Source organism: Penicillium psychrosexuale (genome assembly GCF_028828465.1).
Source record: "Penicillium psychrosexuale strain IBT 29551 chromosome Unknown utg000002l, whole genome shotgun sequence".
Lineage (NCBI taxonomy): Eukaryota > Fungi > Ascomycota > Eurotiomycetes > Eurotiales > Aspergillaceae > Penicillium > Penicillium psychrosexuale.
Genome location: NW_026643187.1, coordinates 2,413,630 through 2,434,900, shown reverse-complemented (window position 1 = coordinate 2,434,900; position 21,271 = coordinate 2,413,630). Strand labels below are relative to the sequence as shown.

Below are 21,271 nucleotides of genomic sequence, written 5' to 3'. Positions count from 1 at the left end.
GAATTCGAGCAAGGATGATGGCATACATGAGTGTAGAACGCACGATCAACTCAACCCCATGTTCACCTCATCGCTAAGCCCCCATTCCCTTTCGGCCCTCTCCGTCCCGCCCGCAGCTCGAGTTGACCACCGGTCGAGATGATCTTGCGAATTCGCTATCTCCTTCTCGCGCAAACTGGCGCTATCACTAGTTGTCACACTTCCTTCGCGGGCATGAGACAATTTACGGGCATTTTTGATGCTGATGGGTCGCGAGGCATTTGCACGCCCACTGTCAGCGGGCGGCCCGCTAGGGGAAGTCATTTCCTTGTCATAGGTACCGCTGAACCAGCGCCGACGTTGAGATTTGGAGGAGGTGGATGGCGCGATGCTTTGTGCGTCGGCGTTGTCGTCGTTCTTCTGTTCTTTCTCCTTTTCGAGGGCCCGCGTGAGCCCGGAGGTGGTTTCTGCGGAGGAACTCTGGGTGTCTTGAGGTGATAGGTCCGCCAATTCAGCGTCACGGTACCACTTGCGTCGACGGGTATAGCGATCCCATCCGTCTTGACCGCGGCGACCGTCATTCCACTAAGGTTCCGTTAGAAGACAATACAAAAAGATCTATAGAGAGAAAGCACCAACCTTGTTATCATAGTAGATCCATCCTTCGCCAGTTGACCCCTTCGAGTCCGATTTTCCATTGAAGTTGTCCGCTCCTTCGATGCGCCATTCACTTCCCTCCACCCAGCGCCATTTGGCATCCCCTGTTTGAACTTCTGGTAACTCGAAAGAATCTTTGGGATTCACTGCGTTCATGTGTTCGTCTGTCCAGGCATCACGTTCTGCGGGGAACAACGAGTAAGTCCACCCGATACCCAGCCAGCGGCGCTGATTCTCATAGACAACAAACGTGAACCGCACACCGGCGTTGTTTCCACGCCGCCGCGTTGAAATGTTTAAGCCTTGCTTTTCGCCTTCGGCTTGAGCTGGGGCCTTTTGTGGACTGCTCGGGGTATCGGTGACGGAGAGGCCCGTAGCTGCGGCACAGAGCCGACGCACGGCTCTAGACCGCCACAAAATGACACGCGACACCCTGGCGGGTCGGGAATGGTAGGTCAAAACAATAGTGCCGACGGTCATAACGACGCGGCGTGTGGTGAGTATGTAGAATGGAGGTAGAGTCAGACCGATCCAGACAGGGGTGACTAAGAGGATACGGATGAACAGAGCTGTCAGCGCAGGTTTTGTAGTCGCCGATGTGGGAGTACGTTGGGTGGATAGGAAGTCGGTGAGGTCGAGTAGAGGTTCGAGGAGAATATTGCATCTGGTTGTGAAGATACGGAGGGTTTCAACGATTTCATCAAGACTCTTCTGATGACGCAGTGAGCTATCTGGGGCAACTTTGGTCTTGTGCTTTTCGCCTGTTGATGCAGTTGACGACAGAGGCGAGTAACGACGTCCATACATGCCGAGGATCAACGTGACCACGACCAGGATCGGTCCTGCCCAAAGAATGATAGTATCGCCATATAGCACGATAGTCCAAAAGGTTGATACCAGCAGAAAACTCTGCCACGGGTCTCCAGAAGTCCATGTCAGGATACCAACAAATTTATTTAGAGGAAGTATGAACGGGTGCGAGTAGGCCAAGGCTCGAGTGATAGCTGGCGGTGTGGCCACTAGGAGAGGTGATTTGCGATGTACGATGACACTGGAGCGCTGGCGTGAGGTCAGAGCCGAGCCGGTAATAGTCGACGGAGAGAAGGCAGCGACCGTCGGCGGTTGAGAGTCCGACTGGCCATGATCTTGGGCGTTCGATGAGGGCGACATGGAGTCTATCCACGGAAGGTTGTCTGTTTTCTTTTTCATCAGGGGCCGTGTTTAAGTATAGGTATGATCAAATAGCATACCTAAAGCTGCCATCCAATTATGGACAGGTCATAGAGTGACAATGAGCTCATCGTCTAGGATGAGTGAGGATCATGTTCGGTCTAAGAAGATCTGCGGGGAGATCGAACTTGTGGACATGTGACTCTCGGTATACGGTGTGAAGGAGTTTGATTTCTATTTTTTGTTCTAATTTTTAATATTTTTAGAATGGATGTCTATGTAGATGATAGTAAATAAGAAATACTTCATAATTTATCTTCAATCTTGAATTAGAATGACCTCGCTAGCTATACTACCGTTCCTTATACTCATGCCCGTGCCTGGAGCTCCGGACGCTAAAACCCGCAGCCGAAATTTTCCCCTTCTCATCTTTCCTCCTTCAACCTATAACATCGCGATCGCCTCCTCTACGGCACTTTCTCAATGGTATGTTCATTGATCTCATTATTTTTCCCATTCCTGAAATTAAATCTAACAAACTACTAGGCTCACCGCATCGTCTCTCAAGTTGTCGTGACCGGAGCCCGGGTCTTCGGCCGCGCCTTCGCCGAAGCCTACAAACAAGCCCAGGCGTCCGGAAAATACGCTGGGCAGCAAAAGGCAGCCGGAAAATCCAGCACCACCTCGAGCGTGACTATCGATGAAGCCTGCAAAATCCTGAACGTCAAGCCCCCGGCGTCCGGCGAACACGACCTCGAATATGTCATGACTCGGTTCAAGAAACTGTTCGATACGAACAATCCCGAGAAAGGTGGCAGTTTCTACCTGCAAAGCAAGATTCTGCGTGCACGCGAGCGTCTGGAAATGGAGTTCCGCGAGGCTGAGCGCAAAGCCGCGCACGACAAGGAACTGAAGGAAGGATGGAACCCCAAGGTCTACAAGGATAATTGAACACAACAATAAGCGCTGTTCTCCGGTTCCCCGGGCCTCCGGCTTTTCTACGAGCACATATACACTTCCTGCGAGAGAAGCCTCCGGTCCCAACCGGCTTCTTTGTTTTCAATCTGCTCGTCTTTCGATTTTTGGCATAGCATGGCGTTTGGGTTGTTAGAGAAAGACGCCTTGATTTTCTAGATTGGGGTCTTTCTCTGTGATGTTTTACGATGGCCCCCGGATTTCCTCGGGCGTCATCTCCGGTCGGGTATGGAATTGTTCATATCCGACCTTCTCATCGACCTTTCGGTCTATGTATATCATTTGTGATGCGCCGCGTTCCGTTGACCTTTTCTCCACTCTCACTCGGAAAGGATTCATGTACAATAGCTATATACTTGCATTAACTTGTGTGTAATGTCCGATCTAGACTTGTTTATTCATATATATGCATCGTATTTGTCGGGATCTATATTGACTTTTTTGTCCCTTTTTGCCACCGCCGCGTTACCAGAAACATCTTCACGTTGTCACTGCCTACTTCTATCAAGGGGACATTCAATCCACGCAATCGAAACCTTCGAAAGAGAAGATGTAACACAAAGCCGATCGATCGGATCGTGGCCACATGTCCCGATTCGGGGAGAATCCCCCGCCATTGCGCCATCCGAAGCGGAGCCGACGGGGAGTTCCTTTTTTTTTGGAGAAAATATAGGCGATACACTTACCATTTGAAAAGACTCTCACCAGTTAACCAATCTTCAATACCCAAACCTCCATAGCCAGCCCCTTAGCATTGACGAAATTGGCCTCCCAACCCACACCATGCGCCCCTCCACCCCACTGTCCGCGGCGCTGCCACCGCTGATAATGGGCACCGCAACTTTCAACTCCCAATATAACGCCGACCCTTACGCGCTTCCAACAACAGAGCTCGTCCAGCGCGCATTATCGCGCGGTGTGCGCGCCTTCGACACATCCCCCTATTACGGCCCCGCAGAAGAACTCCTCGGCCGCGCCCTCGCAACAGAAACCGTGCAAACCAACTTCCCACGGGAGACATACCACCTCCTCACAAAAGTCGGGCGCATAGCCGGCTCCTCATTCGACTACTCGCCTCAATGGATCAGACACAGCGTGCGACGCAGCCTACAACGCCTACACACAGACTACCTGGACGTAGTATACTGCCACGACGTGGAGTTCGTGACGGCTGCGGAAGTTGTCGTGGCGGTGCAGGAGCTGCGCCGTCTCCGCGATGAAGAAGGGGTAATACACTACGTCGGTATCTCTGGCTACCCGGTCGACACGCTCAGCGATCTGGCAGAGACGATTCTCCGTGAAACGGGCGAGCCGCTCGATATCGTTATGTCGTACGCCAACTTCACTCTGCAGAATACGCGGCTGCACTCGCATGCCCTACCCAGGCTACTCGCTGCTGGCGTTGATGTCGTTCCGAACGCATCGCCGCTGGGGATGGGATTGCTTCGTCGTGACGGTGTGCCTATTGGCTCAATGGGCGATTTCCATCCCGCCCCTGAAGCCCTGCGGAAGGCTATCCGTAGTGCCGCGGATTGTGCTACGCGCCACGGAGAGAAGCTTGAAGTTGTTGCGATTCGGTTTGCGCTGGAGGCGTGGCTGCGTGTTGGTGCGCGGGCTGGCGGTCTCGGTGCGCCGCTTGCTCGGGCTGCGGACGCTGATCCCGGGTTCTTGTCTGTAGCTAATTTAGGCACGGGGAGAAGGCTGGGCGTCAGTGTTATGGGCGTTAGTAATATTGCTGAGCTGGAGGAGACATTGCGCGTGTGGCACAGTATCGTCGATGGGCTCGAGAATTTGAATGAGGATGACGACGCCTCGTATTTCGATGCTAAGTTGAAATCGCCTGGACCGTTTACTCCTAGCTTGGAGGTCCCGGCGGGTGATGTTCCCACGGCGTCGAGTATACTCACGCCCCAGCAGGACCTTATCACGGACCGTGCTTGGTCTCATACGCGTGGAGTTCATATCTTGCAGCTGGCACGAGAAATTCAAGATATCTTAGGTACAGAGTGGGTTGATTATGTCTGGGCCAGTCCATCGCCAGACTTTGTGAATTCGTTATCCGAAGAGCATATTGCTGCTGTGCAGAGGATCGAGGCCGAGGAGAGAAGTGGACGGAAGCCATCTCTCTCTATATCCGATACCGCTATTGAGGCGGATCCTATGCTGACACCACCGTCAGACGTGGAAAAGCAGCTTGCATAGGATCAGAGACAGAACCCGATGAATGCAATGCATCGAGATACAGCCATTACGGCGTCTCCCAATGTTTCCTCGTAACTCCAATATGTAATTCCATAGTTCTAGGTAAAGACGACAAGTTGCAGGCACGAAGGAACTCGGCAACACGTGGGATGGGCCCACCTTCCGATTGCAAAAAGGCAAGTTCGACCTGCGCTCCTGCGCTCCCAAGCCCGGTAGCTCCTGATGCTCTATTCCTCTCCAAGAAGTCGCATCTAGCGCTTTCTGGGTGAGAAGGAAGGCATGGGAAGGAGAGGGCAAAGGGAAAAGCAAGAAAGATAAACGCCGACAAACATAGATCCACGTTGGGCGCGAATCCATAATCATCGGGGGGGGTTTCATTGAAATCACTAACAGCATCCCATGTAGGGACCGAAGAACTGCAAGAACTAGTTACTCGTCGAGGGAAACCCGAGAGAACATTAGACGTTTGGGGCGCCGGATCGACTCGAATAGATGATGAAACAAGGGCATCCAGGGTTTGAGATTGTCAAGGCTTATCCATATTCAAACTAGTTCTCAATCAAATAAGATCGAAAACTGAATTCAACATCAAGACAGCTCTAATCAATTGCAACCGAGGGACAAGTCAACAGAATCTGGCGAGGTCGAAGTGCGGGAGAGAATCCTAAATAGTAAGTACTTTTTTCGTCTCAGGCCCAAAGAAGAATGCTCATTCTCAATTTCCACGGTCATTGGCTGCGCTTTTTGCCAACGAGAAGAATAAGCATACAGGTTTGCCAAAGCACACACAAACATATCACCGTCCCCACCATACCGCCACTGACATCCCTCCTCTCTTCCCCGTGCAAATCACCAAACCATTCGAAGTAAGGGGTATCATCATACAAAATAAAGCATACAAACAGAAACCAAAAGAAAGTCGTTGCGGGCGTGGAAGTGGAGACTCAAATTTATGCCGAGACGAGAAGTTTCTGCTCTCTGCGATCCAAGTCCGCATTCATCTGCTCATCGGTCTCGTAGCCTGCATGGCGGCGAGCTTGGCGGAGGCTGAGGGTATTGGGAAGTTTCTTGAGGTCGGGCCTCAGGCGTTTGAGTCTGGCCGCACGCTCCTGACACAACTGACGTCTTGTCTCACCCTTCCGAGCTTTGGCAGACTTTGCTTCGGGCCCGGGTGCGTCATCCGAAGAAATATCTTCTGGCTCCGATTTTGTGCCCTTCAACTTTGCCTTGAGCCTTTTAGCAGGTTTGCGAGCTTGGGGCGCCGGCAAAGAAGAGGGGGCTCCGTCGGTAGGAGGGGGAGGAGGGGATGCTCCATTAGCAGGAGGGGATCCCGGCGGCGGAGGCGGAGGCGAAGACTTCCTGTATCGAGCAAACCTATCCTCTGCCATGAACACCTGACGGAGTTGGAAGCGTTGCTCGACATATTCATCAAAGTTCGCCGCAATGATGGGTTCAAGAATGCTCTTGTTCGATCCTTGGACAAGTGCTAGATATTCCATGCGATTCTTCAGGGCAGTATGGGCATTAGAAAATGCTCGCAAGATCAACCCAATTTCCTTCGTGCCACCTGAGATGTCGTTATCTCGGTTGTTGGGGTCTTCGATTGTGAGACGATCGGGGTGGCCGAAGTATTGCTGTTTGACATTATCAGCTGGCTAGTCAACAGTAATGCGAACCAAAATCCACTTACCTTGGTGAAATAGCCTGGAGGGTCCATCCGGACTGCTATCGTGGTATAAGAGAATTGCTTCCCGTAGAAATTCAAGAAATCAAGCAAGATGGTTCCTAGGTTAGGCTGCATATGGCCCTGGGGCAGATGCTGGAGAATATTCGTCACCAAGCAAGTGATAGCGAAACCTCCTATTCCACCGGTCGGGACTTCATTGAGGCCGCGGATCAACAAGAACTGCTTAATCACGGCCAGGAGAACTGGCATCATAGGATATTGGGTTTTCCATTTCTGGAATGTCTCGTTGGCAATCAAGCCACTGTCATTGTCGAAAGACAAATCCACTCGTAATCCGGTCAGCTTGTCCACGTACTTGAGAATCGGTACCCGGGCGGACGCAATGCATTCGATCGAGTTAGGAACGGCCAGATTTGTACTCTTGAGGAAAGCCGAAAACGCGTAAATTTGACCCTTCCTCTCCCCGAATGTGCGAACCCCCGTGCGTAAGAACGTGTGAGAAAGCAGCACCAGATCGATATCAGCCGTGGGGAGATAGAGACCCGAGGCAAAAGAGCCAAAGGCCCGGATTGAAACGTTGTGGTATCGTTGTTGGAATGCAGTCTCCAATCGATTGACAAGATCTGCACGGACGATGTGTTCGAATTCCTGTGGCTTGGCCCAGTGATAGAAGCTGAGAATCTCATTATGCAGCCTAGCTTAGATGTTAGAGAGAAAAGAGAAAGAGCGCAAAGGGTAGTACTGACTGGGTTCCCACGTGCAAGGATGCTGGGGTGCCCTCGAACCAAGGCGTGCCTGTCTCTTGGGAAAGTGGTTTCCATTGATCAATAACGGAACCATCGTAGTTGAACCTGCTGGCAGGCTTTCCAGTCTTTCGGGAAAATCCTTTGAGCTCATCGTCACGGGTTCGCTTCCGACTCGTAATGGCGGGATCTAGACCTTCCTGAGCCTTTGGCCCTCTGGGGGCGTTTTCAGGAGCGTTGCTCTGAGAAACTTCTGGTTCGAAATCCATGCCGAGAGAAATGAAGTCTGAGTTCTGCTTGACTGCATCCGTCTCGTCCGTCTTTGCGACAACTTCAAGTCTCGCCTTGCGAATCAGCTTGACAACATCCACCCTCTTGTTTGTAGTTTCGGCCGGAGGAGGTAGCACAGTGTAGGGATCGGGGTTCGACCATTTGGGGGCAGCAGGTGCCGGAACGGTATCTTGGGACCCATCGACACCTAGCGCACGTCTCTTGCGTGGTCGCTCGGCATCGTCATCAGACATGTCCATTTCTGCCTCTTCGCTGTCGCTCAAAGTAGAAAGTTCGGCAAATTTGAGTTCAGGCTTATTCTCGCCCTCAAGCCGTTCCGGTGTGCTTTCCCTCTTCGAAGACAACAATGGTCGGTCCGACGTGGCGGGCTTCTGGTACCGGAAAGTGAACTCATGTCGTGGATTAGGACGCGAGCCACGATAATTAGAATTTCCTTTAAACTGGAATGGAGCAACTGAAGGCATTGGCATTTTGAACAGCTGCAGTTAAGCAGCAAAAATGCAGACGCGTGGAGGAAAGAGAATCAGGTGTTTCGAGTTTCGACGCGCGAAAAAAGATATCCGAAAAAGTCAGGCAGAGGGAAGGCGGTGACGGAGTTGGTCGCACCTTCCACGTGTACAGACAAGGAAACAGGCCAACAGGACATAATTGCCCGACCGCATGTATCACCGCCTTCTCGAAGCATACCTATAACCTCCCTTCTTTGTGACTACCTAGGTGAAGACGGTTGCTTAGATGGCATTCATAGGTTATTGTCCAGCTATTGACTCTACTTCTGCTTTGAATGTATCGCGAGGCCCTCCTCTAGAATATGAATCAAATCATGTTGCACTGCTATCTCAGCAAAGCTTATACGATTTGTTACCCATTCTAACCAGTCCTCAGCTCTAGCACCATGTGCCTGAAGCAAGCCCACACTCACATCAATTAGCAGTGGTCGTTCATCACAATGCCAAAAGGCAGTAGCCCCACAGCGGCTGCAGAATTCCCTGTATACCCCAGGTGAACTTCCATGCCGCTGCATGGTCCCTACATTGAACATAAGTGGTGAACCGTCTGCATTAAAGATGTTGGATTTGGGAACAAATGCCCAGGTCTGGATGGGAAATCCACTGCTCAGTCGACAACTGATGCAGACACAGGTTCCTGCAAGATATTTTGTACCACCACTTCGCAACCACCATTTGATATCGCCAGGATTTGCCCCAGACCCGGTGTAGTATGGAACCAGGAGATCTGGCCATGGCGACGAGGCTTGTAAGGAGGATGCATCGGGCTTGGTGATATAATACTCAACCCCTCCACAGAGGCAACGTGCCCGCAAATGCTGGCTGGTTGATATATATTCTGCTGGGTTTGTGGATTCTCGGCTAGGGCTTTCGATATTTGTTGAAGTATGTAATTTGCAACCTGTGACAGTAGACTCCGTTCCAGGAAGCAGTGCGCTGAGTCCACCGTCACCAGTATCGCTGCTTTGCCAGTGCTCAACCGCTCGGACCAATGGAATGTTCTTTGCCAACAAACCTGAGGCAACTAGAAACTGTCCCCCAGCGTGCATACGAGCGAAGACGTGGGCACCGCATGTCTTACAGAAAAAGCGGCTCACGTGGTCGGACTGTTGGTATTCCTGGAGGCCATCTAGATTGGGTGGTTCATGCTGGAGGAGATAATACGATGAAGATAACTGCCCAGTCACCAGCCGACAGCGGTTGCAATGGCATAATTGGAGTTTAGAATTGTCGGTGACAGAGTCCAACTGGATAGATAAAGATACGCTTCCGCAGATGCAAGCGATAGGAGTAGTAGTCATGGTTTGAGGGAATAATCTGATCACAAACTCTCTCGAAAGCAATGCGTTGGCTATGTGCGTAAGCGGGGACAGAAATATGCCCTCAAGTGTAACGTGGATCGAGATGCGAATGAGAATTCACTCAAGTGTCTGACCCTCAGACTCGACGTATCCCGGAAAGTCACGAGTATATAAGGTCCCGGCCCCATCCTTCTTCCCTTCTCTTCCCCACCTCGCCTTTACAACCAACACAACTCCAAAAGCTTCACCAGTTTTTACCACCCCAAACATACAAAATGAGTAAGCACTTTCATATTCCATGCTATATGTCATTTCACAAATCCGTGAAGAACCGCGCTTTGCCTTGGCCTGATCTCCGAAATGGTGGGGTCATAGCGGGGTTGTCACTCATCGTACTTCACACAAATTTTTTTTCTCCAATGCTGACCACTATGATAGGCGACCACGGATGCAGCTGCGGCTCCTCTTGCCAGTGCCCTGCCGGCGCCTGCAACTGCCCTGTACGTGATATGCCCTCATTCCTCCTTCCATGACGTCTAGCTGATCCGACCCCCGTTCAGAAGAAATAAATCACCCATATGGGCATGATGGTTCGAACCTTTCAAGGAATATGAGGACGGAAGTCGAAATGAGACGGAGGATTCTTGGGTTGGGTAGCTCCCGGTTGTGTTCCTCAGGGATGCGTGTCATGGCATAACTCCATAGTGAATGACATGCGGCTGCTCGACCACTTTTATTCTTTGTAAATCAAGGACCTTGTGGGCATCAGATCCTAAACTTGGGTCATTTAGATCAACCTTGGGAGCTAAACGGCCTGTCCGACATACCTAGATACCCGAACAGCCTCCTAAGTGGAGAAAACTAAGGACAGCTACCGTATTTTGACGACATACATAGCCTCTGAGGAATATCTCAGTACATAACTCAGATCAAATCATCCATATCGATAAAGAAATATAGCCTGGGAGGAGGACACATACCCTTACGGAGGAAGGAGCTGTACGAGCCACGGGAATCTTGTTTGATACGAACCCTGACATAATATCAGGCATTATTTCCAAACCAACCGCATAGTCCACCGAGGGATCATCCTATCGCCTTGATCATCCCATCGTCTCAGTGCCCCGAAACGGAAATACCTTTCACAGCCTTTCAAGAACGGCTTCTGCGGCATTTTCACCCATCTCCAACATCAAACCTTTCTACAACAAAGACCCCAACACCTGGTACCCCGCAGAGCTGATTGCAAGAAGAGATTAAAAGCGGGACTCGATGCTGCACGAGTCCCAGAAGAGCAGTATCGAATCGGAGCCTATCATAATCATGCATGATGCACCTCGAAGGGGTCTGTGATATCTTCCAATATGCAGCCTCTCCACTCTATCGGTGTCTGGCTGGTTTGCTCCTGGCTCTCAGTCAGATCCCAATGAGTCTGTCCCCGCAGGAGGCCCAAACGCGCAATGTCGGCGTTTTGATGTCACGTACGGACTACATTGTACAGACTGAGATGCCTCTCAACGACCTTGTCTCTTGGTATACACGGTTTCTCTTCTTTGCATAGTACAACTATGTACGATATATATGGATATGATCTAATGTCGGTCTCAACCTGATCTCGGGAGCTAACAGCTAATCCAACCCCAACAATGCAGGTGCAGCTCCTAGGGCGTCTTGCCGCCCATACACCTCTAGTACACAAATACCCCGAAAGAAATCAATAAAAACAAAGCCAGAACACCCTGGCATGCTCCACTGTGTGGATATGGACATATCTCAGGTAATCCAGGGCTGCCAATGAGGCCAGGTAGCACCCCTCCTCCAAGGTCCCCAATCCGAGCAAACTTCGCCTCATAGGCTGCCACGACAATAGCCCAGCCTGAAACCGCTGTAGGCGCCGGAAATTACACACTCGGCCTTTACTTGCTGGGTATTCTCCGTCTTTCCTTTGAATACGACGTTTATCCTAATTCGTTCTAGTACTTACGCTCCACATCATGGTACGCATGTTGTACATAGTTACGACTGTACTCATGAGGTAATAAGAGGCCCGTCCCGAAACCAGTGGACCGAGGCATGCAGATCTACGTCGTGCCAGAAACGTGGCCGTCATTGTGGCATGATAGTAGAAGGGTTGAATTTTAATATCGCACTAATAGGGAGTGTTTTGTGCTGTCACATTATCCCATATATATTCATCTCACTATATTGTCTTAGAAACATATTCCTACACATAGCATATAACAGATGATCAATGAAACACATATCCAAGTCCAATAGTGACATTCAAAGGAAACAACTTACACATGTATAGGCAACGATGTCCGTATCTGGAAGTGTAAGCAACGTAAACAATGCAGGCCATTGCTCCACAAAACGAACCCCTGCAAGATTCTTAGTCTTCAGCCTAAGCCAATGGATCAGCCATATTCTTCGCAGGAACCCGGCCCGAGCACAACGCAATCTGAGCTACTCCGTACATAGCCTGATTAACCCGGTCATGTTGTACCCATTATACTATCGAGAAAACACCGAGAAAGATAACACTTAGACTTCGCAAGAAAACAGATCGGATACTAATCTTCTCACCGGCTTTTGCGCCATATTCGCCCGAGGGCGGGCGGACTGTAAAAGTTTACATCATAGCTAGAACCTGATAGGCTTGGCGAGCGGTTGAGCATCTGGCCAGAGTATTCTTTTTACAGCGCATAGCGCGTGAGGATAGCTTGAAGGACATGATAGGCAGGCGGATTGAGTGGGATGCAGGGCTGGGCTCATTTGACTCGACCACGCGATACTATGGAGTGTGAACGGGCCGCGGCGACATTACGGCGTCTTAGATTGGAGGGAGCATGATGGATGAAGAAATAGAATTATGCGCTCTATTATTGATCGGGATAATGTACTCCGTAGCAGTCGTGAATCTATAAAGCTGGGCTCATACCCGTCCCCTGTTAGACTTTTCTTTCTCTATCCAAGCCATCTACATCCAAACCAAACACTACTCTTAAGCTTCTTTTTCAAGGTTCTTTACCTACCAACTCTATCTTCATCATGTCTCCTTGCACCTGCAACTGCTGCTCCGGCGAGTGCACTTCTTGCTCCTGCTCTAGCTGCAAGGTATGTACCTGCGTGCTCACTCCCTGTCTTATAACCGTCACTCATAGTGGGATACGGCCCTGGGGCAAAAGATATACTAACTACCCTCCTAGCACTAAGCCAACCCACCGGCCTTCATCACCGCCATCTTCCTCCCATACAACCCACACCAGACCCGGGCTACCACTGCTGTCAAACTAGCTCATTGTTTCGTCGAGTTATGAGATAACTCCATTGTGATCGTTCATGACCGAGATGATTGTATGCTAGGATCTGGGGATAATAGGGCCTGGAGCCTTGTGGATGGGGTGTTAAGTTTATAGGTTCAGATTTGACCTCGTGTGTGTTCTTGTGATTTAATTTTCAGTCAACTATGAAGGTGTTATATTGTGTGATTCATGATCTTTAGTAGTATCTCTATGTTCCAGTAAACGTGATTCGATTATGCTCATCGTCCAGGGCTACGCAGGCACCTTCACATACGTCGATTGTATCGAACCCAAACATGTTCACTTCAACACCAAGAAACAAGAATACCTGGGTAAAAAGCGCTCGAATTGCAATTCATTCCAATTAATGAGATGCACGTGAAATAAACATTCAATACATATGTAACACCAGATCTCTAGATCTATAGCTGTCACAGCTCGTCTTTCGAGCGAGGCGCAACGTTACCTGCTTCCTCACCACTTGCACATGCAGCCGGCGAGGTAACAATCATAGCATACACGCACTTCTCCTCTTCCGCTGTCTTCAAGATCTTGTTCTCTTCACCGCACTCCAAAATGACCTTGGTCGACCGGTTAGGTCCATTCCAACAAGACTGGCCGTTATTGTATTGAATCGTCATCTTCTCGACGTTGACAACCTCGCCAGCCGCGTTGACCTCTTCTACGGTCGTAGTTCCAACATTCGAGAATTTGCCCATCGACACAGAATTGCTTCCCTTTCTCTGGTTCTGCTTGGTTGACTCAAGGAAGCAATGCTCGTACGTGTACTCACCCGCATCCTGGGTGATACATACACCCTTGAGCGCGCGGAAGATGGAGTTAGGGCCATAGTCCTGCTCAAGGTCGGCACGGTGGTCGCGGAGTTTGTTCTTGATGCTTGTAACAGTATCTTGCGCGGCCTTAAGGGCATCGCGTGCCTGGGTCACGGCCTTGGATTCCGAGGAAGAGTCTTTATCGGCCTTGGGCAGAATGCCCTTTTCTTCAAGGTAGCTCTTGACAGAAACGGCCCTGTCCTCAATGAAGCTGACAAGCGAGGGTGGGAGATAAGCAGCGAGCTTGTACACTATAGTTCCTGTTGGTAAGCTATACTAGGTGTCACAAGAAACCACGGAATATCGTACCTAGATCCGAGTCGTTGCATCCATCCTCCTCGTTTTCCCAGTGCTCCCAGTTAATACCATGTTCTTCACCGTCGGCCTTGGCAATCTCGTCTAAGTCACGGTCGACGGCAGCGTTCACACCCTCGGTGCCTTGCTCACGAGCAGCGTAGTCCTCATAGCTACGGACCGCACGTTTGACACCCTCGTCATTGAAATTGGGGTTATATTCCACCTTGACCTTAGCCAGAATATCCTCAAGCTCCTTCACCCGCTCGCGGACCTCATCCCGCTGCCGACGCACATCAACCAACGCATTGCGTAGCTCGTCAACACGGCCCTTGGCCAAGTTGGCGAGGGCATTGACCTTGCCTTTACCTTTGCCATTTCCAGTACGAACCACCTTGCGGTCCTGCTCCTGGGCGAGCTTCAGATCAGCCTCGAGGTTCTGTTCCTTGAGCTCAGCGCCCTGAACCTCGGCCTCGAGAGCAGCGATATGGTCCTCGAGCTCCTGCTGCTGGCGACCAGCATCGACAAGGAGGTCCTTCTTCTTCCTTAGGGCAGCATTCATCGACTTTTGGTTCTGTTCCTCTTGCTTCCGCCATTGCTTGCCAATCTCCTTGCATCGGTCTTCACACTTCGTGCCTCCAACGCGAGCCCACTCATCGCTACCATCACAGCACTCCTCATAATCACAGATACCATCGTTGATACGCTGGAATGGAAGGTATGATGGCCGGTGGCCCTTGTTTTTGCAGTAGAATCCCGGAAGAGCGAGTACGGTGTCCAAATCGCTATTCCCAGGCCGGTCGGCCACCGTTAGTGGCGAATTGCGCGAAATATGTGCGCAGGCGGATGTGCCAGGCTCGTCGCTTCCGTCGGGGCAGTCACAGTAGTCATCGTTGACGGCCGAGAAGGGTATTTTGACCGAGGGATTCGAGATACAGGTGAATGTCGTTGAGTCCTGGTAGAATTTGGCAACTAAGGAAACTAAATTAGTATAAGCTCTAATAGAAAGAGAATCAATTGCCTATCATAGATCACTGCTACATGAACCTGCCACAGAAACAATAATGCAAATAATGGAGATCTAGAAAGCCAGGGTTCAGATACTCACATTCTGGGCCCAAGCCACGGGGACGGGCAGGCTTGTCACTACTAGCCTGGACCGCCGACCCAGCGGCAGCCAGCAAGAATAACGACTGAGGAAGTCTCATGCTTGAGGCATTGAGCTTTGTTTGTCGAGTTGCGGAGAGAGCTTCTGGCCAGCTGTTGATAGCGGGCCCTGGATCTAATCGCTGCTGAGTCAGCGCGCTATCTTCCCAACTTTATCGTGGCGAAGTTGGGGGCATTTTACAACCGCATCGCAAACATGGGTAATGATGGTGGCAGGTGAGTGGCTCTATTATAAATGTGCCATAGACTCAAAAATACTAACACAAAACTTTCTAGTATTCCGACTCGCCGAGAGCTCGTCCGCGAAGCAGCCCGTGCCCCGAGCACGGCGCAAGTAAAAGAGACCCAGCGCGAGCAGCAAGAACACTCCTGGACTACTTGCCCGCTCTCACACAAGTCCCTCTCTCGGCCAATTGTATCAGACTCAGTCGGAAATCTTTATAACAAGGACGCCATTCTCCAGTTCCTGCTCCCCGGCGACGATGTCGAGGGCATCAGCTCTAAGGCAGACTGCGAAGAGATTCTATGCGGGCGAGTGAAGTCGCTCCGGGATGTGGTTGAGATGAAGTTCGAAATCGACACTGAGCTCCCCGAGCACCCCTCAGGCCGTGCTTATGCGCCCCGTGAGCGTCGCGAGGGCTGGATCTGCCCGGTCACCGCCAAGCCGTTGGGCCCGAGTGTGAAGTCTGTGTACCTGGTGCCGTGTGGACATGTATTTGCAGAGGAGGCTATCCGACAGCTCAAAGGCGACAAGTGCTTACAGGTAAGAATCACGCCTTGATACAAAGCGGAAATAGTGGCTGACGTGTGTGTGCTAGTGCAACGAACCTTACACCGAAGACAACATCATTAACATCCTTACCACCAAAAAAGAAGACAAGGAACGTCTGATTGCGCGAGGCCATAAACTTGCTGAACAAGGCCTAACGCATTCCCTCAAAAAAGCCCCCGGCTCAAAGAAGCGCAAGAAGAACGCCTCCGCAGAGGGAGTAACTGATGCTCCCGGCACTATAGAGCCTGCTGGATTGGTAGTACCTAAGCAATCCTCGGATCCTAAAAGTCGAAGCAACACTTCCACACCAGTGCCTAATACTGCTTCTAGCAATGGAATCAAGAACGCTGCTACTTCTTCGCTCACTGCCCGTGTGTTGGCGGAGGAAAATGAGAAGAAGAAGCGCCGGAAGATGATGGGTGGGAATGAGAATCTCGACAGTCTCTTCACAAAGAAGGACGGCGGGTCCAAAAATCGTGATTTCATGACAAGAGGATTTTCTATATCATGACCTGATTTGGCTCTACCTTCCTGCTGCGCAGAGGTAGACGTGAGGCCTGAATGAAGTGCCTTTACTTTTCAATGTGAGATAAGTCATGGGTGAGATAAGTCATGGAAGGAGTTTTATTTCCGGAGTTCAAGGGCTTTTGATGTTCTTCGATGATTGATGGGGGCCACTGCGTTGTATGCTGGACGGGTCGACGAGTAGATATACCGTACATACCAGAACCAACGTGTACAATTATATGAACTCACAAAGGACAAAAATGCAATTCAATCAACAATTCTAATGTACAAAAGATTGCTCTCAGATAAAGGAAAAAGTATGCCTCCAACATTCTACAAAACACAAGGAGAGGCTTACGCATTCGCCTCAGTCTTCTTAGCTTGCTTCCAATGGGCCGGTTGTTTCTGGCCCAGGCTCTTGGTGATCAAACCATTCTTGTAGAGCGTAGAGACAATAAGCTTCTTGCGGCCAAGATCTTCATCGTGGTCATGACGGGTCTGGCGGACATCGAGAATCTTGACGTTAGGCAATTGAGCGGCACCGTTCTTGTCCATAAGTTGATGGAGAAGCACCGGTGTCAATCTGGTAGTCTTTTTGTGAAGTGCCTCCTGTGCGCGGAAGACATCACTCGTGGTGGCGGAAGAGGTGATGATGTGGTCAGGAATATGCTGAGACATCAATTTGGAGAGACGGGCGAAGAACTGAGATGTGGTTGTCAGTAATGTTGGTTACGAGAATGTCGAAGGGGGAATACGTACAACAAACTTGACGTTTCCATCAGCCAGTGACAGGGAACTGATGCTGTTCTGCATCTGACCCTCGGACTCTGCGTCATACAGGCGATTTCCCTTCTCGCCAGCTATCTTTTTCAATTTCCGGTGAGCGATCTTGGCGTCTTTGCCTTTCAAACTCCCTGCTACATGGCGTAGAAGGATATTCATTGTTTTGACATCGGGGAAGCGGAGACGGTCGCCCCAGTTACCAGACTGGCCTTCGATCTTAACCGACTCGAGCTGTGCTTCGGTCTTAAGGTTGCTAACAACGGGGACTTCCTGCCCCAACATTTGCATCAAACCAATCTCCACGGCGGCTTGATGCGCAGCCTTCATGTACGGTAAAGGTCGTGGATTGTGGTACCATCTGTTCGATCAATCAAGAAGGACATTGTCAGCAATCCATTGAGAAATCAAAACCAGGATGTAGAGGCATCAAATTGATGACTTAGATCAAACATACGGTTTGACCTTATCGGCTGGCCCCTTTGAACCCTGAAGACGCCATTCTTTCTCCGGTAGATAACCAATCCTGGGCATTCCCTCCCAGGTCAGGTTGTCATCAATTTCTTCAGACAGTGCTTCACCCTGTTCGAGACTGAATGCTTCCTCTGCTACCGACTCTCCGGAAGCCAGACCGGTTCCTGGCATGATCTGACTTCCAGTGTAGGGGTCTGCTGGGCCTGGGGGCTTGTCGGTGCCCCAAATCTTGCGCCGAGCGCGTTCGAGGAGTCCGGGGGAGTCGGAGGCATATTGGCGGACTTGACCGAGCGGCGAGATACGGGGGGTGGTCTGAATTCTGCAGCTGGAACAGACAAAGTTTGCCTCCCGCAGAGGGAGGCGCATTGAGGGCCGCATTGTCGAAGTGGGCGCGAATGTTCTTTATGAGCGTCGAGCTGGCGGAGTTGGCCCGGACGGAGAAACAAATTCAAGAAAGGCACGGGTCACGTGTTGGTTATATTGATGCTTGGCATTTTTTCCTCGCTAGGTTTGATATTGCAAATCATCATTTTACGCGCATCAAATTGCATATAGTGATTTAGTCTGTCTCTTTTTATTTCTTTTAAAAAAGGCCACGTTTGATGTTAAATGAGAAATATTCTTCAATGTATTCATTCATAGTATGCAAACTGTATATACACATGCACCGCTGGTATCATACTACTAAGGGAAAGATATAAAAGAACATTTTGTGCAAAGCATGTAAAACAATTACTCACGGACAAACATGCCCGCCATACCCATACCTGTACCAATGCACATGCTAATTACACCGATCTCCTGGCCACTGCGCTCCAACTCAGGGAGCAAAGTAGCCAATTGGCGAGCACCAGTAGCACCGAGGGGGTGACCGATAGCAATAGCACCACCATTAGGGTTAACCTTAGCCTGGTCGATACCAAGCTTGCGAATGCTGTAGAGAGCCTGCGAGGCAAAAGCCTCATTAATCTCCCAAACACCAACCTCGGGAACCTCAATACCAACAGCCTGCAGTAGTTTAGGGATGGCAACAGCAGGGCCAACGCCCATTTCATCGGGGGCACAGCCCGCGACCGCAGACGCGACCCAGCGCGCCTTAATGGCACCAGACAAACCCAGCTCCTCGGCGGTAGAGCGTCGCATCAACAAAGCAGCGGCAGCGCCGTCGCTGACCTGCGAACTGTTACCGGCGGTGCTGGCGCCGGTAGGCGAGAAAGCGGGCTTGAGCGAGCCCACCTTCTCGAGGGACAGGCCGTGGCGGATACCGTCATCCTTGGAGACGGTCACATCCTTGGCGGGGGCATCGGGGTTCTCGGGGTCCAGGGTTCTGGTAGTGACGGGGACGATCTCGGAGTCGAAGCGGCCTGCCTTCTGCGCGGCGGAGGCCTTTGCGTGGGACTCCACGGCGAAGGCATCCTGGTCTGCGCGGGAGATGCCGTAGCGGGACGCGACGTTCTCCGAGGTAAGGCCCATGGGCATGATGCAGTCGCGGGAGTCTTGGGAGTGGGACTCCTTCAGCTCGGGCCAGAGGACTGTGGGGATGGCGCGGGAGCCGTAGTTGCGGGTCATGGATTCCATGCCGCCGCCGACGCCGATGTTGATGGCGCCGGCGCGAATGTTGTTAGCAATGGTTGTGATCGCTGCTAGGCCGGATGAGCACTGGCGGTTGATCGTGTGGAAGGGCACGGAGTGAGGGAAGCCGGCGTGAATCTGACCCATGCGGCCGGCTTTGGCGCCGCCTAATTCTTGCAGGACGGAGCCGATGAGCACATCGTCGACCTGGGCGGGATCTAGGTTCGGGTTTGCCTTCAGCGTTGCCTGCAGCACGCTGGCTAGTAGCTCTTCTGGGTAGGCATCCTTGAAACCACCCTTCTTGGCGCGGGTGACGGGTGTGCGCAGCGAGGAGAGAATGACAATGTCATTGGGGGACTTCTGGAGTACTTGGCGAAGTCCGCGGGGAATTGGAGAAGCCATGATTTTGTAGGTTGATTGGATTGGAATTAGTTGAAAGTTGTATACCGATGGTCAAGGTATTTCCGATCTGTCTCGGCGCCGTCAGTTTCGACTTGGATGTCAGCTCGGACTGTTACTCACATATGTACAATGGCTAAAGTATGCAAGAAAGAGAAAAGAGAGAAACCGGCAACAACTCCATCCAAACTCCCCCGGGTATACCAATATTACTTATAGGCAAATGCCGGACAAAATTCCGGGGTCGGAAGTAGTTTGGTCGACTACCGTTGCTGAGTGGTCGCGGCACTGAAGATCGGCTAAGCGGTTTCCCGCGAAATGTGTGGAGAAAAGTTGATTCTAGTCGATATCCTAGTCTTGTACGCCGATTTCTAACAGCCTCTACACATTCTCCCCGGAGATTCTACAATACCGAATAATCCTAATGATAGACATGCACCTCGAACTGGACAGGACATCGGGAGCCCATCGGATGCTTATGTCAGCTATTTCGGTTCGGCACTTTGGAACCGGAAGCCAAGCCGAGAATCGAGACATTCCCGAATTTGATATCATAGAAGTTTGGATTAAACTAGAGATCCTGAGATAACTAATTGATATCCCTACTGAGGGACATATGAATGGATCCCCTGGCTCATCATTTGATGAAAGCCACCTTTGCCAGACAAATAGCCTCCAGGTTGTTCGCCCTGGGCACGAGCCAGAACTTAACCTGGACGACCAACTCAACCATGTTGATACCAGTTTCGATCAACTTGAACAGGTCAGCATTAGCAACCGGAGCGCCCTTGCAAGTCTTCCATCCATTGTTCTTCCACTTGGGCAACCACTCCGTCAAGCTGCGGACGAGATACTCGGAGTCCGTTTTGATAATGAAGGCATTCAGCGGCACGAGGAGCTTGCCTTTGCGCATCATGCTGTGGCGCTCCTCGATGATGCTGGTCGCATTGCGCAATGCTCGCAGGCAGGCGGTCAACTCGGCGATCTGGGTGGTGTGGCTGTGGTCGTCCTTGCCTGGAAGGGGCAAGGAGAGATTGCCGGTGTTGCCGCGGCCGTAGAACAATCCCATTGCCGAACGTTTTCCGGTCTTGTCGGTAACACAATCTCCATGAATGGCGATGATCAGGGAGTCTTCGTGGCCTTCGTACTGTTTGCAGTCCTTGCATTTGCGGGTTGAAAGGGGACATGCAAGACAGATCCACCTGCCGATGTCGCTTTCCATGTCTTGCAAGCTGAAGCGGGTGGGATACTCGTTTTCGGCATGGAAGCGACGGTCAGCAGCGAGTACCTTTCCGTCCTTCTTCTCGGGAGAGCCAGCTACGTGGTCGCCGTTTCCCTTGGTGGCTGGACCATGCGCAGTCGAGCTGTGCCCGCAGCCCACCATTCCCTGGCCATAATTATCAGTATTTAGAAGATGGGATTTGTGCCGCGAGAATAGACGAGGTAGGTTATGCCAGTGTGGTTCCGAGGTCAGGACCAGTGTTTACCTGAACATGGTAGGATTTCTCATTCTGGGGTATCTGTGACGCGCGAGGCACGCGGGCCAATTCGGTCATCTCAGATTCAACTTTCTTGGGCTTATTTTTCTTCATTCTGATGCGAAAAGGAACGGTGCTTCCAGCGTTGCCAGGCATCGCGACTGAAGATGCTTGAA

The 21,271-nt window shown here is 51.1% G+C and overlaps 9 protein-coding genes across 9 annotated transcripts; 3 read left to right on the top strand and 6 right to left on the bottom strand.

Moving 5' to 3' along the window:
* Positions 1–45: 45 nt before the first annotated feature.
* Positions 46–1,845, bottom strand: N7518_002084 (PEX28-32 family peroxisomal membrane protein; the record flags this gene model as incomplete). Its single annotated transcript, XM_057183012.1, has 2 exons — positions 46–564; positions 619–1,845. The coding sequence occupies 2 exons, from the start codon at positions 1,843–1,845 to the stop codon at positions 46–48; spliced, it is 1,746 nt and encodes a 581-aa protein (XP_057044462.1).
* A 444-nt stretch (positions 1,846–2,289) lies between these two features.
* N7518_002083 (import motor complex subunit PAM16) lies at positions 2,290–2,757 on the top strand (the record flags this gene model as incomplete). The annotated part of the gene is made up of 2 exons (XM_057183011.1): positions 2,290–2,292; positions 2,353–2,757. 2 exons carry the CDS (start codon positions 2,290–2,292, stop codon positions 2,755–2,757), a joined length of 408 nt encoding a protein of 135 aa, XP_057044461.1.
* An 807-nt stretch (positions 2,758–3,564) lies between these two features.
* Positions 3,565–4,983, top strand: N7518_002082 (D-arabinose 1-dehydrogenase (NAD(P)(+)) ARA2; the record flags this gene model as incomplete). The annotated part of the gene is made up of 1 exon (XM_057183010.1): positions 3,565–4,983. One exon carries the CDS (start codon positions 3,565–3,567, stop codon positions 4,981–4,983), a length of 1,419 nt encoding a protein of 472 aa, XP_057044460.1.
* A 950-nt stretch (positions 4,984–5,933) lies between these two features.
* Positions 5,934–8,174, bottom strand: N7518_002081 (putative topoisomerase family protein TRF4; the record flags this gene model as incomplete). Its single annotated transcript, XM_057183009.1, has 3 exons — positions 5,934–6,617; positions 6,674–7,364; positions 7,417–8,174. The coding sequence occupies 3 exons, from the start codon at positions 8,172–8,174 to the stop codon at positions 5,934–5,936; spliced, it is 2,133 nt and encodes a 710-aa protein (XP_057044459.1).
* A 5,076-nt stretch (positions 8,175–13,250) lies between these two features.
* N7518_002080 (uncharacterized protein) lies at positions 13,251–15,154 on the bottom strand (the record flags this gene model as incomplete). Its single annotated transcript, XM_057183008.1, has 3 exons — positions 13,251–13,903; positions 13,962–14,918; positions 15,055–15,154. 3 exons carry the CDS (start codon positions 15,152–15,154, stop codon positions 13,251–13,253), a joined length of 1,710 nt encoding a protein of 569 aa, XP_057044458.1.
* A 155-nt stretch (positions 15,155–15,309) lies between these two features.
* Positions 15,310–16,396, top strand: N7518_002079 (replication termination factor 2; the record flags this gene model as incomplete). Its single annotated transcript, XM_057183007.1, has 3 exons — positions 15,310–15,329; positions 15,390–15,876; positions 15,932–16,396. 3 exons carry the CDS (start codon positions 15,310–15,312, stop codon positions 16,394–16,396), a joined length of 972 nt encoding a protein of 323 aa, XP_057044457.1.
* Positions 16,397–16,746: 350 nt separating this feature from the next.
* N7518_002078 (mitochondrial 54S ribosomal mL50 protein) lies at positions 16,747–18,024 on the bottom strand (the record flags this gene model as incomplete). Its single annotated transcript, XM_057183006.1, has 3 exons — positions 16,747–17,094; positions 17,152–17,533; positions 17,630–18,024. The coding sequence occupies 3 exons, from the start codon at positions 18,022–18,024 to the stop codon at positions 16,747–16,749; spliced, it is 1,125 nt and encodes a 374-aa protein (XP_057044456.1).
* A 354-nt stretch (positions 18,025–18,378) lies between these two features.
* N7518_002077 (thiolase family protein) lies at positions 18,379–19,620 on the bottom strand (the record flags this gene model as incomplete). The annotated part of the gene is made up of 1 exon (XM_057183005.1): positions 18,379–19,620. One exon carries the CDS (start codon positions 19,618–19,620, stop codon positions 18,379–18,381), a length of 1,242 nt encoding a protein of 413 aa, XP_057044455.1.
* Positions 19,621–20,254: 634 nt separating this feature from the next.
* Positions 20,255–21,251, bottom strand: N7518_002076 (uncharacterized protein; the record flags this gene model as incomplete). Its single annotated transcript, XM_057183004.1, has 2 exons — positions 20,255–21,004; positions 21,105–21,251. The coding sequence occupies 2 exons, from the start codon at positions 21,249–21,251 to the stop codon at positions 20,255–20,257; spliced, it is 897 nt and encodes a 298-aa protein (XP_057044454.1).
* Positions 21,252–21,271: the final 20 nt, after the last annotated feature.